The 15,897-nt window shown below is 56.8% G+C and overlaps 1 protein-coding gene across 1 annotated transcript in view; it reads left to right on the top strand.

The window, feature by feature from the left end:
- The window catches only part of LOC125431251 (teneurin-4-like), a 92,133-nt gene that overhangs the window by 54,509 nt on the left and 21,727 nt on the right, over positions 1-15,897 (top strand). The window contains exons 4-5 of the mRNA XM_048494011.1: positions 6,052-6,222; positions 6,562-6,610. Of these exons, the coding sequence (XP_048349968.1) occupies positions 6,052-6,222; positions 6,562-6,610 (220 nt within the window). The remainder of the gene's footprint in view (positions 1-6,051; positions 6,223-6,561; positions 6,611-15,897) is intronic.

Here is a 15,897-nt window from a genome sequence, read left to right as displayed (position 1 = left end):
CTCTTAACCTCCTACGCCACTGCTGCTCCTTTAAAAGCATTATGGGGCAGAAGTTCCCACAGAACTCCCCCCCTTCTGTTTGTAACACATTATATTTGCCTGAACCCGGGTTAAAGGAAAGTTGCTAAATTAGCGACTTTTTCCCCTTCAACCTGGGTTTCAGATGCTTCCTGCTTGCCTGTGAGAACTGTGGCAACCAGGAAATGTTCTATTCCCCGCCCTGCCATCTTTCATTATGGTGGATTCCCCTGGCAGCTGCCATTAGACTGGATTCTCTGGGCGGCCATTGTGTTGTGCTGGTAAGTGGGTGGGATTCTCGGGTGTGCAGTTTCCCGGGAAAGTCAGCGTTTCCTGTGGGAACTTTGCTTCCTCCTGCCAACGGGATCCAAGCGATTCTGGGTGACTCCTGCACCCGCCATGCAAACGGCAACCCGGGCAATATGGGTTCATTTAAGCCAGGGGTCTTCAAACTATGGCTCTCCAGATGTTCATGGACTACAATTCCCATCATCCCCTGCCAGCATGGCCAAGTGGTAGGGCTCATGGGAATTGTAGTCTATGAACTTCCGGAGGGCCATAGTTTGAAGACCCCTGAGTAAGCCGTTAGTGTCGCCTGTGCAGAATCAGCCCCAGACAAAATGGCCGCTTTGGGTAATGGAGTGTATAACGGTGTACTCTGCTGAGGTCCCGCTCTTCTGCAAACCCGGCCATCCTCATGCCATCCAGCTCCCAAATCTCCAGGAATTTTCTGACCTCATCTTCGTAACCCTAATATTAATGCTGAAACAATTGATTCTACAGGACATTCTGCAACTCGCTTCTTTTGAAACTTAAAAGATTCAGAATTATGAGGATTGGGTACATGAGAGACTCCAGTGGTTTCCGTTCTACCCAGGAATTGGTAGAATGTTCTAAATAATTGTGCCTTTATTGGGCAATTCCAGTTTATCTTTCGCGCGGCGAAATGAGAACGGTGCTCCAATTTGACTTATTTGTGGCTGTTTTATACTATCAACCTAATCAGCTGTGGAAAGCTTTTCCTGGACCAAACCAATTAGGTTGCCAGGAAAGGGGGAATGTTTACAAGCTCTTCCGTCTTCTCAATCCCCCGCAGACTTGAAAGGCAGATATCTAAAGGAAGAATTCAGCCTCGGGTTCTCAGCCGTACCATAATCTCCAAGTTGAGGGTCTTTTTTTCCCTGACGGGCAAAACAGCAATGAAAACTCTTCCACCTGCCGCCTGAAATGCAGGTTCAAGAAAATATTGATGGCAATATCCCAAAAAACATTTTCCCCACTTGATTTTGCTGGATTTGTCATTTGGCCCTGGATTCGTCATTTGAGCAGCTTAACCCTGCTCAACGCTCAGTCCAAGATCCACAGCTTAATTAAATTAATCTTAATATTAAGACGTTGTGGGTTTTCCGGGTCGTCAGAATTCCAAAGGTGTTCATAGGCACAATGGGATTAGGGATCCCTGCAGTGGAGGGAGGGATCAATCTGCTATCAATGGTGCAAACAAATTGCCTTGAAACCGAGAATGTATGTCATCTTTTCAACTGGCTCTTCTCACATGCTCTCAATGCCAGCTTCCAGAAACTCAGCAGGTAGGGTTGTTCCCATCACTTCGGTACCAGGCTAGGTAAAGAGTCACCTGCTGAATTTATTCGTTCTGCTGTCGAAATCATATGAACAAGGACAGTTTAAAAAACATGGCAGCCCTCTTCAGAGGGTGGCTAGTTTTGTTTTTTTTAGACAAGCCTTTATTGGCATTCCAAAATACAATAAAACAATTGTCCATAAAAGACAGATAAATGCAACAACCATTCAGAGTCTTATCAATAGTTTAGTCCAAATGGACTCATCAAAAGTGCCATTCCCATACACCTCTCCACAGACCAGACTGAAGACCCACCAACAGAGCCCAGGCATCACAACAGCATACAGTATCAACACTCCACTGTAAAACACAGAGATTGTTAGAGTGGCACCTAACACAGAACAAGGGATAGGGGGCAAGGAAATGGGCGAACAATTGATCTGACTCCAATAGGTTGCCACAGCCTTCAGTTGTCACTCCATCTGGCAATCGATAACAAAACTACGACATCTCTCAATGAATCACCCACGGGTTATTTGACTTTGGGTGACCGTGAACCCACAGGTTACTGACAGAGGTAGGTACAGTATACCAGTAGCAGATAGTTAATGTAACCAACATTGTTGTTGTTGTGATGATAGCCATCTAATGCTTAGTATCCATCTAGCATTGCGTCTATAATCTTTAAAAGATATTTTGCTTCGCTTTCACAAAAGTAAGGATCAAGATTATCTAAGATTAAAGGAATCCTAAGAGCATCAGTTAAATGAATAGAATAGAATAGAATCTTTATTGGCCAAGTGTGATTGGACACACAAGGAATTTGTCTCCGGTGCATATGCTCTCAGTGTACATAAAAGAAAATACATTTGTCAAGAATCATAAGGTACAGCACTTAATGATTGTCATATAGGTCTAGTAAGCAATCAGGAAACAATCAATAGTAATAAAAACATAAAATGTAAAATCATAAAATAAAATGAAATGTCAGCACAGGCTATAGTCATACAGTCATAATTGGGAGGAGATGGGTAATAGGAATGATGAAAAAATGATTGTATAGGAGTGAAGCAATGATGGGTTGGGTCATTCTGATCTTGGCAAATCTTGCACAATGAAACAGAGTGTGCTCCAGTGTCTCTACTTGGCCTGAGTTGCATGGTGGCTTGTTGGTATTGTTGTGTGTGTGCCTTTTGTTCCTATTGCTCACCTTCAGTGTCGTCATAAATGCTTCCAGTCCTGTCTGCAGATTAAATCCATGCAATAATGTTGGGTTCCAAAACCATAATACGAAACTTATCCCTATGATCTGGATACCCTCTTGGGAACTGAACTGTTGACAGAGCGTCGCTCGGCAAATTTCTTTGGATTGTTGGCCTGTGGGTGAGACTGGCAGAAGGGGTCAAATACGTTAACAGTCCATCAGAGAGTTGTTTGATGCCAACATCGTGCCAGATCACACTTCGAGCAGGCATTATCGTGGCAGCAAACCAGGATTTGAAACCAAAGTTTCATGTTAGCTTGCAAACCCCGGTTTTGCTCAAGAAGTTGTCTGGATTGTTAAACCATAGTTTATGGCCTTTATTCCGCCTCCTAAAGTGACAGCACAGGGAGTTGGATGAGAATTTATAAATGAATTAATCTATTGAGGGGTCAGAATACAAATCCTGACTATCAGCTCTGGAGTGCGGCTTGCCCATTTTACTCTGGGAAGTTCCAAACTGTTTGGATTCTAACCTTTTGTTAGTACAAACCGTGGCTTGGCGTGAGGTCTGGACGAAAGCCACTGAGAGACATCAGAAGTTAGATTTGAATCTGCATCCTAGAAGCGTCCATCCAGTTCGAGGAAAGGTTTTCTGTGCTTGGTTATGAAAGTTCAAAAGCCTCGGGTTCCATTCTGTAGCTCCAACGTTCTCCCCCTGCGTTCATACTAAGATCCTTTCAGGAATGCTCGGTAAATCTCGGCATGATTTTGTAAACAAAACCGAGCTCTTCTCGTTCTATTTCTCTGCTCTTAATTACATTGGGCGGACTTGATGGTAATGCCACTGTACACTTCCTTGGAGGGTGTGCTGTGTCATATGGGGGTTTGGGGTTATTGGGGGGGTGGGGCGGGGAAATAGTGTGTGCTCCCTTCATCACGAAATGCCATTTCGAGTGTGGCGGACGGCAAATCTGGGAGCCGCAGAGAGCCCAAAGGGAAATTTGGATTGTGATTAAATATGAAATGTTTATACTGGGGAAGAGAAATAAATACGTCGGGAAGCTGTTTTGGCCTTCTTCTGCACTTTTAGGAGGCAACGGCTAATCATATAAACATGCCCTTTTGTGCATGGCCTGCCCCCCCACCTTTTGACTGTGCCACATTTTTTATATGCATATTTTTCCGTACGACTGTTTCATACCCTGCTTTGCTTTTACAAAGTACCACAGCTTGGTATGAAGTGAATCTGACAGGAGTATCCCCCTTGCTTTTCCAATCTGCCCTGTGCATCCTTGACTGGTTTAGGGGCTGCTACCGAGGCCTTTGAAACAATCAAATTTTAGATGCTTGGAATCCGAACCACAAAATCTTTATACAGCGGCTTCTAAAACCTGTTCTCCGTCAATCTTGGGGGTCCCAATCAAACTTGGTCAAACATCTGATTATCTTTACTTTCTTCCAAATCCGAATCACTGAAGGGCCTTTTCCCTGTCCAGACTCAACGCCCTGCCATCTGTAGAAGTTTCCAAAATGTTGCTATTATGGAAAGACTGACCCTGTAAGTTGGGCTGCCCCAAAACTGTACAGCACGTTTTCTTCTAATGCCTGTTCTACGATGAAATTCGAGCAGTGTATAAACCCCATTTTAAGACAGAGGGACGAATTTTCTGATGGTTCCAAGCTGACCTTCCTGTTGAATAGCCCCGTCTTAGAAATGTGTGAGAATGTAGCTAAATTTCTGCAGGAATAAATAAATAAAGCTCCGTCCTCCAAATATAGGGTGCTCATTTTTTACTTTGGTCCTTTTAATGACGGTATTAACTCTTTCCTTTTTAACTCCAAGTAATGTTGTGCTGTGGGATGTCTTTTATTTATTTTAAATCTCTGTTTATTTAAAATTTTGTATATTATGTATTACTTTCTAGCCTAGATGCCAATAAAGACCTTGGATTGGATTGGATTGGGTTGGGTTGGGTTGAATTGCATCGTAGCATTGCATCGTGGCAAAAGTTGGCCTCATTTTCTCTTTTTGTTGGAAAGGGGTTCTGAGTAATTGACCATTATTCGTTTGTTTCATTTGTATGAATGACCTATGAGTAGGGTTGGGTGAATCCCACAACAGGGCCCGCTCACAACAGTTAATCGCTGCCTGGTTTGGATCAGAACCAGATTACTGTATTTGGTTTTTTTTTCATTATATCTCACTTGTCAACCGAGATTAGCTCCTAAAGATTAACGCAACAGGTTGAATAAAACGAATGAGTTCAGTTAAACTCAGTCAAGAGGCTCATGCTAAGGCCTTCCAGCACTGTTGATGTTGTTGCTGGAACCCAGAACACCACTAGGCTCCTCTGTTGCTAACTGGCAGGGCCAGAGCAAGGGGGAACGGCGCCCGAGGCAAGCATGAGCACTGTGCCCCTGCCACGCCTCCGCCCCCTATGTCTAGGAACGCCCCTGCCATGCCCCCAGAACATCCCAGCACCAACACACGTGAGGAGCATCATGCACCCTCCTCCCCCTTGGCGCTACGCCACTACTAACTGGTGTTATCCTGGTTTACTCATGACAAGAGCCCTGTTCACGTGTTGCATTGAAAATGTGCACAACCTGTATATATGCGGCTACATTTATTTGTAAGAAAGAAAACTTCACTTATTTGTGGCTTAGGGTAGCGTGGCATATTGTAAAACAAATACAAAGATCCTAGTCCTCAATCATTGGCGGCGGGGGGGGATGTTTTGCACTAGAAAAATTGGCAGAATTCATCTTTCTTATAAATATCTGCTCCAACACCAGAATTGTAGTCCATAGACATCTGAAATGCCAGCGTTGGACACCCCTGTTTCAGACCCAGCCTGCCCAAACCAAAGATCCTGAGTCTGAAGGTTGCCCTGATTCTGAGTTTGTCGATCTCAAGAGCAAAGAGAACCCCAGAATTGTGGAGCAGATGCTAGTACTTCTCTTCTTTGCGGTCTCGCAGTCCCGTCGTGGCTATCATAAATTGTGGCTGGGCATGAGGGAGAAGACCATCCTTTTAGAAACACGAGACCTGAGCAATTGATACTGTTAGAGGCCCAGACTAATTCCTTGAAATGTATCCGAAAGCAGGCAGGGAACTCCCTGCTGATGTTGGTGCTCTGGGAGTTAAACAAGAGTATTAGTCAACGCAGCTCTCGCCTCTCGAAACTCTCGTCCGCTGAGCGGCAAAGCTAAAACAAAGATGATTTTTTCTCATTGCTCACCACAGCCATGCACCTGTTTGGTCTAAACTGGCACCTGCAGCCGATGGAAGGGCAGATGTATGAGATCACGGAAGATACGGCCAGCAGTTGGCCAGTGCCAACGGACGTCTCCTTATATTCCTCAGGGGGCACAGGGTTAGAATTACCTGACAGGAAAGGCAAAGGAGCCGGCGAAGGTACGATTGGTGTGTTGTCCTTTTTGTGAGTCCTCCTCTGTCTCTGCCTCTGCAACTCCAGACATCTGCTGCCATAACTTCATTGACCTCCTGAGGAAACCTGCTCTTTTCCCTCAGCGTCGCCACGCTCCAACGCTTTCCCGCTCTGTCACGCATTTTAGACTTGGTAGTTGTCCATTCGTGTTTCCATCTTTTCTAGTGTTGCTTGCAAATACTGTAGGGTGCATCATGGCGCCATGATGCACCCAGCGCCTTTCATAACAGGAAATATCTCTGCCACGCTCATTTCCGCTTGATATTTCGACACCCAAAACTTTCCGGCTTCCATTTCTCCCTTAGAATGTTATGCTAACAACTGCTGTTTCTCCATGTTCGCTCTTTTGCAGGGGTATGTAAGTCTTGTCTGTCTGTTGTCTGGGGAGGGGTCATGGTTTGGGTTTTATGCCTAATATCCAACATTAGCTAAGAGCCACAAGACTTAACCAGCTGTCTTCAAACCACTTATCCTGAATCGGTCCGCTTTTGAAGTACGCTGACTAAATTCACAACATTTTCGACTGGGAACGTAAGATTTTGTTCTTCGTGTGAAATTGCCCCCAATTTTCCTGTCAGAACTCTGATTTTTCTACCGCTAGGACTTAGAAAATGTTATTCCCTCCATCCTGTTACTCTGATGCAAGGTTTCCTGATAGAGTCTTCTAATTTCGTTTTTTTTAAAAATGTGACATCTACAATTAAGCATTGATATTTCAGACTCTGAGGCTTGAAACTAGTAATTTGGATATTTCAAAAATTCTTGTTCACATCACCAACGGCCTTTGTCTTGACTAGTGAGCAAATATTACCAGAATGGTGTATTTCCCTGGTTTGGCGTGTCACCCTCGTACTAAAGATTTGACTTAGAAGCCATGAGAGTTGATTTGATACTTCCACATAGGTGTGTGTAGGAAGACAAGTTTAGCAGCTGTGAATTATTTTATTTCTCTTCCTCCTAGTCATATGAAAAGGTCTGCGTCTTAGAAGACATTTCTGGCTTCCTTAAGATGCTAACAGACATTACTACTCCCTGAAATTAGTAAACTGCAGCTGTTCAGAACTACAGAAAACCAGTTTTTTTTCGCTGAGGGGAAAACGCTTGACAGGTTGACAGCCTCTGAGATGGAATCTAATGAGGAACCCATGTCAGAAATACCTGTGAGAGGTAAAGTCCTGCCTCTCCAGATCCAATCACTACCCACTTGAGCAATGAGTCAAGAGTTTGCTCGAGGTATGCAATAGACAGGCTTTTCGCCCCTCTGAATAGAAGGCATTGTGCTGGAGAAAACAAGGTATTCCAGATGAAAGAATTTACTCAGATATCATTTCACCCAGTGCTTATATCACTACATGGGTTTTTCTCTGGGCCTTTACCTTTTCTACTGACGTGGCCGGTGTATAGATAACATCCCATAAGGCTGTGAGCCTCAAAAGATCGCATGGCAGCCTATGGGTTTCCATCCTTATACCCTGACCTGCCCTATAGTTTTCATGGTAGCCCTTGGAATTCCAATCCCGTTTGTTATGTTTGTTATGTTATTTATTTATTTATTTATTTATTATTTAAAATTATAGACCACCCAATCCCCAAGGGGCTCTGGGCGGTGCACAACATCATCTAGGTACAATATATAACAAGGGTCACAATAGTGACCATATGTACTAACATTCATTAAAACCATTAAAACCATGTAAACAGCGGTCAAAAACAGTAACAATAAAAATGGCGTCCCGCAACCCAATTCCTTTAAAAACCACCCCAAAAAGAAGGGAGCGACCAAACTCCTCCCTAAAAATAGCAATAAATATGCAAGAACAGATTATAAAAATAGGGAGCAAGAGAGCCAGGGAGCAAAGCAAAGAAGGGGGGTGGGGGGGTGCACCTCAGCAACTGGACGCTCCAAAGGCCCAGCGGAACAACTCAGTCTTACAGGCCCCACGGAATTCACCAAGGGCCCGCAGGGCCCGGACAGCTGGAGGAAGAGTGTTCCACCAGGCTGGGGCCAGGGCTGTAAAGGTCCTGGCCCGTGTGGAGGCCAGCCGCATCATTGAGGAACCACCAGCAGATATGATGCTGATGGTTCTTAAAACATTGGTCGGTTCCTCACAGGGCAAATACAACGGGTGTAGGATGCAATATTTTGTTTATTTATTTATTATTTCTTTAATTTGATTTCTTTGATTCGATTTAGTTCGATTTATTTAATTCGCCCTCCCCACAAGGGCTCAGAGCGACTTACGGCAGTAAATAACATATAAAATTTGATTAAATAAACAATCAAACAATCGAAACAGTTATAATATTTAAAATACAATCTTGTCTAATGAAAATACAATTAATTTAAAATACTTTTAATGCATTCGATACAAACCATTTGGGCGGGAACACTTCGCACAGGTCCTAATACCAAAACAAATCTGCCTCGTTTTATTTCCCGGAATCTGGGGTGGATTCCGCATGGACCAAAAACAGTGGTGTGAAAATAGTGTGAAAACAGTGTAAACCCTTTTACACCGTTTTAAACCATTTTACACCATTTTCACACTGTTTTCACACCGCTGTTTTCGGCCCATCCGGAATCCGCCTGGGATTTTCGAAAATCACTAAACCAGCAATCCTTCTGCAAAATTCCGGGTTGGAGCCGCTCCTGCACGAGTGGTCGGGTTTATTTCCCTCCCTTCCACCATGCAGACCACAGTCAGGGAGAATCCAACTGCCCCAGCAATATGTTCATTATTGCCCTGCCATTGCAAGGAAGCACCCTTTTCTTTCTTTTTCTTCTTCTGCATATTGTACATGCGCAGCAATGCAGGTGCAGCTGATCATATTGTGGGATGATTGGCATGGCTGCGGCGTTCATTTCTGTACGCCTGAGCAGCTACGCATGTGTTGCAGGAAATTTTTAAAAAGAGAAGTGTCTCCACACGCAGGCACGAAAGCAACCCGGATTGTTTCCATGGGCTCCGATCGCTGCCTGTATGATACGCATGTGAACAGGAAAGAGGAAACTGGGTTATTTTATAATGACTCCAACACGTAAAGTTGCTGGGCAGAATCAACTGTTTATACCCCCATCTCCCCTTCTAGTTCAAGTCAGCTTACAATAGTAGTTAGAAATTAAAACCAGAATAAAATCACGGGCCCCAACTATCTCCCCCCCTTCCCCCCCTTAAAAGATGCCTGTCATTCAAAACCTCTCAAAAACTTTGGCAAGCAGGCAGTCTTTGCAGTGCCTTCTGAAGGTCTCCAAGGAGGAGACCCCCCCCCCTCACCTCTTCAGGGAATCCATTCCACGAAACCAGCGCCACGGTGGGAAAGGCCCGGCAGTGGTCGATGCCACGTGAGCCACCCGAAGGAGCGGGATAACCAACAAATGACTGCCTTATTGCCGTAGTGGCTGGCACCAAGGGACCCGTGGAAAAAGACTAGTCCTTCAAATATGTAGGTCGGAAGGAAGCGTTCCCTGCTTCATGCAGGAACCAAGTATCCAGCTGAATTTAAACTCCTGCACTGTTTTCATATGCTGACAGTTCTCAAACTGTGGTGGCCGTATATGCTAGCACAATACCACGCATTGCCTTCAGCCCAAATGAAAGGTCATGTTTTGAAAAGGCACCTCCAGAACACTGTCTTTGTGACCGTCCCTTACTGGTGGCTGATTCATTAAAAACTCTGGAAGGAAATGTTCCCTGCATTATGCAGGAATCAAATACCCAGCTGAATTTGGACTCTTGCACAGTTTTCGTATGCTGACAGTTCCCAACCTGTGACGATTGTATACGGTAGCACAATGAAGAAAATGTTGACAGAGAGAAGTTTTTCTCTCTTTCTCACAATACTAGAACCAGGGGGCATTCATTGAAAATGCTGGGGGGAAGAATTAGGACTAATCAAAGGAAACCCTTCTTCACGCAACGTGTGATTGGTGTTTGGAATATGCTGCCCCAGGAGGTGGTGATGGCCACTAACCTGGATAGCTTTAAAAGGGGCTTGGACAGATTTATGGAGGAGAAATCGACCTATGGCTACCAATCTTGATCCTCCTTGATCTGAGATTGCAAATGCCTTAGCAGACCAGGTGCTCGGGAGCAGCAGCAGCAGAAGGCCATTGCTTTCACATCCTGCATGTGAGCTCCCAATGACACCTGGAGGGCCACTGTGAGTAGCAGAGAGCTGGACTAGATGGACTCTGGTCTGATCCAGCAGGCTAGTTCTTATGTTCTTACAATGCAACACATTGCCTTCAGCTCAAACGAAAGGCCGTTTCCTTAAGAAACCTCCAGAATCATGTCTTTGTGACTGTCCCTTACTGGTGGCTGGTTCGTTATTACACGACTTTCCTTTTTACTGCCCCAAATATGCCCCAGCCAGGGAGAAATTTCTTCCAGAGCAGTTGCTAAATGGCTCAGCCACCCCAGATGCTCACAAATTCAGGTTATTTTCATGTTAAGTGGCTATTGCGAGAACTGCACAGTTGATGAGACTAAATTTAATGTATTGTCGAAGGCTTTCATGGCCGGATTCAACTGGTTGTGGTGGGTTTTCCGGGCTGTGTGGCCGTGGTCTGGTGGATCTTGTTCCTAACGTTTTGCCTGCATCTGTGGCTGGCACCTTCAGAGGTGTATCACAGAGGGAAGTCTGTTACACACTGACTCAGTGTGTAACAGTGTGTAATGACTGACACAGTGTGTAACAGACTTCCCTCTGCGATACACCTCTGAAGATGCCAGCCACAGATGCAGGCAAAACGTTAGGAACAAGATCCACCAGACCACGGCCACACAGCTCGAAAAACCCACCAGAACCAGACTAAGTTTTGCCATTATTTCTGTTTCTGAAATTATTTTGCTGTATGGCCCATGGGCTATTCAACCTCGGTGAAATCAAGTTAACAGGGGGGTCCCAGATTGTGAAGAGCTTAAGAAGTCATAAGCATCATCATGAATTGAACTTGGAAACAGACTGGCCGCCAACGTTTCTGGCTGAAATCCACATGAACAACGTGAAGCTACTCTTTACTGCATCAGACCCGTAGTCTGTTAACAACCTTAGGATATCAGTGTGTCACCTCACCTTGTGAGTTCAGTTGGGCAGAACTTGGAAGGAGTTTTGCGACAGCTAAATTTTAAGCAAAATTGTTTACGTTTCCTTAGCATATAACACAGATCTAGTTATTAACATTTAGCATAACAGTTCAAGGTCCTGTTTAAGTTTCATTTCACGTCCCTCTAATTACAGTCTGATAATGCCAAGTCCGTTTCTTCCGTCCATTTCTTCTGGCTCATGAAGACTCCAGAAATTTTGGTGCACTGGATTTGAGACGATGAAGATACCCCAAAGAACTCTCACCAATTACACACACAAAGCCCTGAAACAGTAAATTCTAACATTTACATAGCAAAAATAAACATCCTTCTTCGTACTGGTTCCCAACAACATTGCAGTTACCTTAAACAAAGTGTTAAGAATTTATAATAATCTATCAAGGTCCCAGCCCGGTAGCCTTGCCTCCTTCAACTTCACGAGTTCTGCAGCCTTCTGCTTCTTTTCAGTCTCCACCCCTTTTTGGGTCCTCCCATTCCTAACATAGGAGTTGCAAGTGCATGTAAAAACAAAACTAAGGCCCCTTCCGCACACGCAAAATAATGCGTTTTCAAACTGGGGGGGGGGGGGGGAGGGGGCGGGGGGGGGTGGTGGGGGGGGGGGGTGGGGTGGGGGGGGCGGGGGGGGGAGGGGGGGTGGGGGGGGGGGGGGGGGGGGGGGGGGGGGTGTGGGGGGGGGGGGGGGTGGGGGGGGGGGGGGGTGGGGGGGGGGGGGGGTGGGGGGGGGGGGGGGTGGGGGGGGGGGGGGGTGGGGGGGGGGGGGGGTGGGGGGGGGGGGGGGTGGGGGGGGGGGGGGGTGGGGGGGGGGGGGGGTGGGGGGGGGGGGGGGTGGGGGGGGGGGGGGGTGGGGGGGGGGGGGGGTGGGGGGGGGGGGGGGTGGGGGGGGGGGGGGGTGGGGGGGGGGGGGGGTGGGGGGGGGGGGGGGTGGGGGGGGGGGGGGGTGGGGGGGGGGGGGGGTGGGGGGGGGGGGGGGTGGGGGGGGGGGGGGGTGGGGGGGGGGGGGGGTGGGGGGGGGGGGGGGTGGGGGGGGGGGGGGGTGGGGGGGGGGGGGGGTGGGGGGGGGGGGGGGTGGGGGGGGGGGGGGGTGGGGGGGGGGGGGGGTGGGGGGGGGGGGGGGTGGGGGGGGGGGGGGGTGGGGGGGGGGGGGGGTGGGGGGGGGGGGGGGTGGGGGGGGGGGGGGGTGGGGGGGGGGGGGGGTGGGGGGGGGGGGGGGTGGGGGGGGGGGGGGGTGGGGGGGGGGGGGGGTGGGGGGGGGGGGGGGTGGGGGGGGGGGGGGGTGGGGGGGGGGGGGGGTGGGGGGGGGGGGGGGTGGGGGGGGGGGGGGGTGGGGGGGGGGGGGGGTGGGGGGGGGGGGGGGTGGGGGGGGGGGGGGGTGGGGGGGGGGGGGGGTGGGGGGGGGGGGGGGTGGGGGGGGGGGGGGGTGGGGGGGGGGGGGGGTGGGGGGGGGGGGGGGTGGGGGGGGGGGGGGGTGGGGGGGGGGGGGGGTGGGGGGGGGGGGGGGTGGGGGGGGGGGGGGGTGGGGGGGGGGGGGGGTGGGGGGGGGGGGGGGTGGGGGGGGGGGGGGGTGGGGGGGGGGGGGGGTGGGGGGGGGGGGGGGTGGGGGGGGGGGGGGGTGGGGGGGGGGGGGGGTGGGGGGGGGGGGGGGTGGGGGGGGGGGGGGGTGGGGGGGGGGGGGGGTGGGGGGGGGGGGGGGTGGGGGGGGGGGGGGGTGGGGGGGGGGGGGGGTGGGGGGGGGGGGGGGTGGGGGGGGGGGGGGGTGGGGGGGGGGGGGGGTGGGGGGGGGGGGGGGTGGGGGGGGGGGGGGGTGGGGGGGGGGGGGGGTGGGGGGGGGGGGGGGTGGGGGGGGGGGGGGGTGGGGGGGGGGGGGGGTGGGGGGGGGGGGGGGTGGGGGGGGGGGGGGGTGGGGGGGGGGGGGGGTGGGGGGGGGGGGGGGTGGGGGGGGGGGGGGGTGGGGGGGGGGGGGGGTGGGGGGGGGGGGGGGTGGGGGGGGGGGGGGGTGGGGGGGGGGGGGGGTGGGGGGGGGGGGGGGTGGGGGGGGGGGGGGGTGGGGGGGGGGGGGGGTGGGGGGGGGGGGGGGTGGGGGGGGGGGGGGGTGGGGGGGGGGGGGGGTGGGGGGGGGGGGGGGTGGGGGGGGGGGGGGGTGGGGGGGGGGGGGGGTGGGGGGGGGGGGGGGTGGGGGGGGGGGGGGGTGGGGGGGGGGGGGGGTGGGGGGGGGGGGGGGTGGGGGGGGGGGGGGGTGGGGGGGGGGGGGGGTGGGGGGGGGGGGGGGTGGGGGGGGGGGGGGGTGGGGGGGGGGGGGGGTGGGGGGGGGGGGGGGTGGGGGGGGGGGGGGGTGGGGGGGGGGGGGGGTGGGGGGGGGGGGGGGTGGGGGGGGGGGGGGGTGGGGGGGGGGGGGGGTGGGGGGGGGGGGGGGTGGGGGGGGGGGGGGGTGGGGGGGGGGGGGGGTGGGGGGGGGGGGGGGTGGGGGGGGGGGGGGGTGGGGGGGGGGGGGGGTGGGGGGGGGGGGGGGTGGGGGGGGGGGGGGGTGGGGGGGGGGGGGGGTGGGGGGGGGGGGGGGTGGGGGGGGGGGGGGGTGGGGGGGGGGGGGGGTGGGGGGGGGGGGGGGTGGGGGGGGGGGGGGGTGGGGGGGGGGGGGGGTGGGGGGGGGGGGGGGTGGGGGGGGGGGGGGGTGGGGGGGGGGGGGGGTGGGGGGGGGGGGGGGTGGGGGGGGGGGGGGGTGGGGGGGGGGGGGGGTGGGGGGGGGGGGGGGTGGGGGGGGGGGGGGGTGGGGGGGGGGGGGGGTGGGGGGGGGGGGGGGTGGGGGGGGGGGGGGGTGGGGGGGGGGGGGGGTGGGGGGGGGGGGGGGTGGGGGGGGGGGGGGGTGGGGGGGGGGGGGGGTGGGGGGGGGGGGGGGTGGGGGGGGGGGGGGGTGGGGGGGGGGGGGGGTGGGGGGGGGGGGGGGTGGGGGGGGGGGGGGGTGGGGGGGGGGGGGGGTGGGGGGGGGGGGGGGTGGGGGGGGGGGGGGGTGGGGGGGGGGGGGGGTGGGGGGGGGGGGGGGTGGGGGGGGGGGGGGGTGGGGGGGGGGGGGGGTGGGGGGGGGGGGGGGTGGGGGGGGGGGGGGGTGGGGGGGGGGGGGGGTGGGGGGGGGGGGGGGTGGGGGGGGGGGGGGGTGGGGGGGGGGGGGGGTGGGGGGGGGGGGGGGTGGGGGGGGGGGGGGGTGGGGGGGGGGGGGGGTGGGGGGGGGGGGGGGTGGGGGGGGGGGGGGGTGGGGGGGGGGGGGGGTGGGGGGGGGGGGGGGTGGGGGGGGGGGGGGGTGGGGGGGGGGGGGGGTGGGGGGGGGGGGGGGTGGGGGGGGGGGGGGGTGGGGGGGGGGGGGGGTGGGGGGGGGGGGGGGTGGGGGGGGGGGGGGGTGGGGGGGGGGGGGGGTGGGGGGGGGGGGGGGTGGGGGGGGGGGGGGGTGGGGGGGGGGGGGGGTGGGGGGGGGGGGGGGTGGGGGGGGGGGGGGGTGGGGGGGGGGGGGGGTGGGGGGGGGGGGGGGTGGGGGGGGGGGGGGGTGGGGGGGGGGGGGGGTGGGGGGGGGGGGGGGTGGGGGGGGGGGGGGGTGGGGGGGGGGGGGGGTGGGGGGGGGGGGGGGTGGGGGGGGGGGGGGGTGGGGGGGGGGGGGGGTGGGGGGGGGGGGGGGTGGGGGGGGGGGGGGGTGGGGGGGGGGGGGGGTGGGGGGGGGGGGGGGTGGGGGGGGGGGGGGGTGGGGGGGGGGGGGGGTGGGGGGGGGGGGGGGTGGGGGGGGGGGGGGGTGGGGGGGGGGGGGGGTGGGGGGGGGGGGGGGTGGGGGGGGGGGGGGGTGGGGGGGGGGGGGGGTGGGGGGGGGGGGGGGTGGGGGGGGGGGGGGGTGGGGGGGGGGGGGGGTGGGGGGGGGGGGGGGTGGGGGGGGGGGGGGGTGGGGGGGGGGGGGGGTGGGGGGGGGGGGGGGTGGGGGGGGGGGGGGGTGGGGGGGGGGGGGGGTGGGGGGGGGGGGGGGTGGGGGGGGGGGGGGGTGGGGGGGGGGGGGGGTGGGGGGGGGGGGGGGTGGGGGGGGGGGGGGGTGGGGGGGGGGGGGGGTGGGGGGGGGGGGGGGTGGGGGGGGGGGGGGGTGGGGGGGGGGGGGGGTGGGGGGGGGGGGGGGTGGGGGGGGGGGGGGGTGGGGGGGGGGGGGGGTGGGGGGGGGGGGGGGTGGGGGGGGGGGGGGGTGGGGGGGGGGGGGGGTGGGGGGGGGGGGGGGTGGGGGGGGGGGGGGGTGGGGGGGGGGGGGGGTGGGGGGGGGGGGGGGTGGGGGGGGGGGGGGGTGGGGGGGGGGGGGGGTGGGGGGGGGGGGGGGTGGGGGGGGGGGGGGGTGGGGGGGGGGGGGGGTGGGGGGGGGGGGGGGTGGGGGGGGGGGGGGGTGGGGGGGGGGGGGGGTGGGGGGGGGGGGGGGTGGGGGGGGGGGGGGGTGGGGGGGGGGGGGGGTGGGGGGGGGGGGGGGTGGGGGGGGGGGGGGGTGGGGGGGGGGGGGGGTGGGGGGGGGGGGGGGTGGGGGGGGGG

The sequence above is a fragment of the Sphaerodactylus townsendi genome, linkage group LG04 (genome assembly GCF_021028975.2).
Source record: "Sphaerodactylus townsendi isolate TG3544 linkage group LG04, MPM_Stown_v2.3, whole genome shotgun sequence".
Lineage (NCBI taxonomy): Eukaryota > Metazoa > Chordata > Lepidosauria > Squamata > Sphaerodactylidae > Sphaerodactylus > Sphaerodactylus townsendi.
This window is presented reverse-complemented; position numbering and strand designations above follow the sequence as displayed.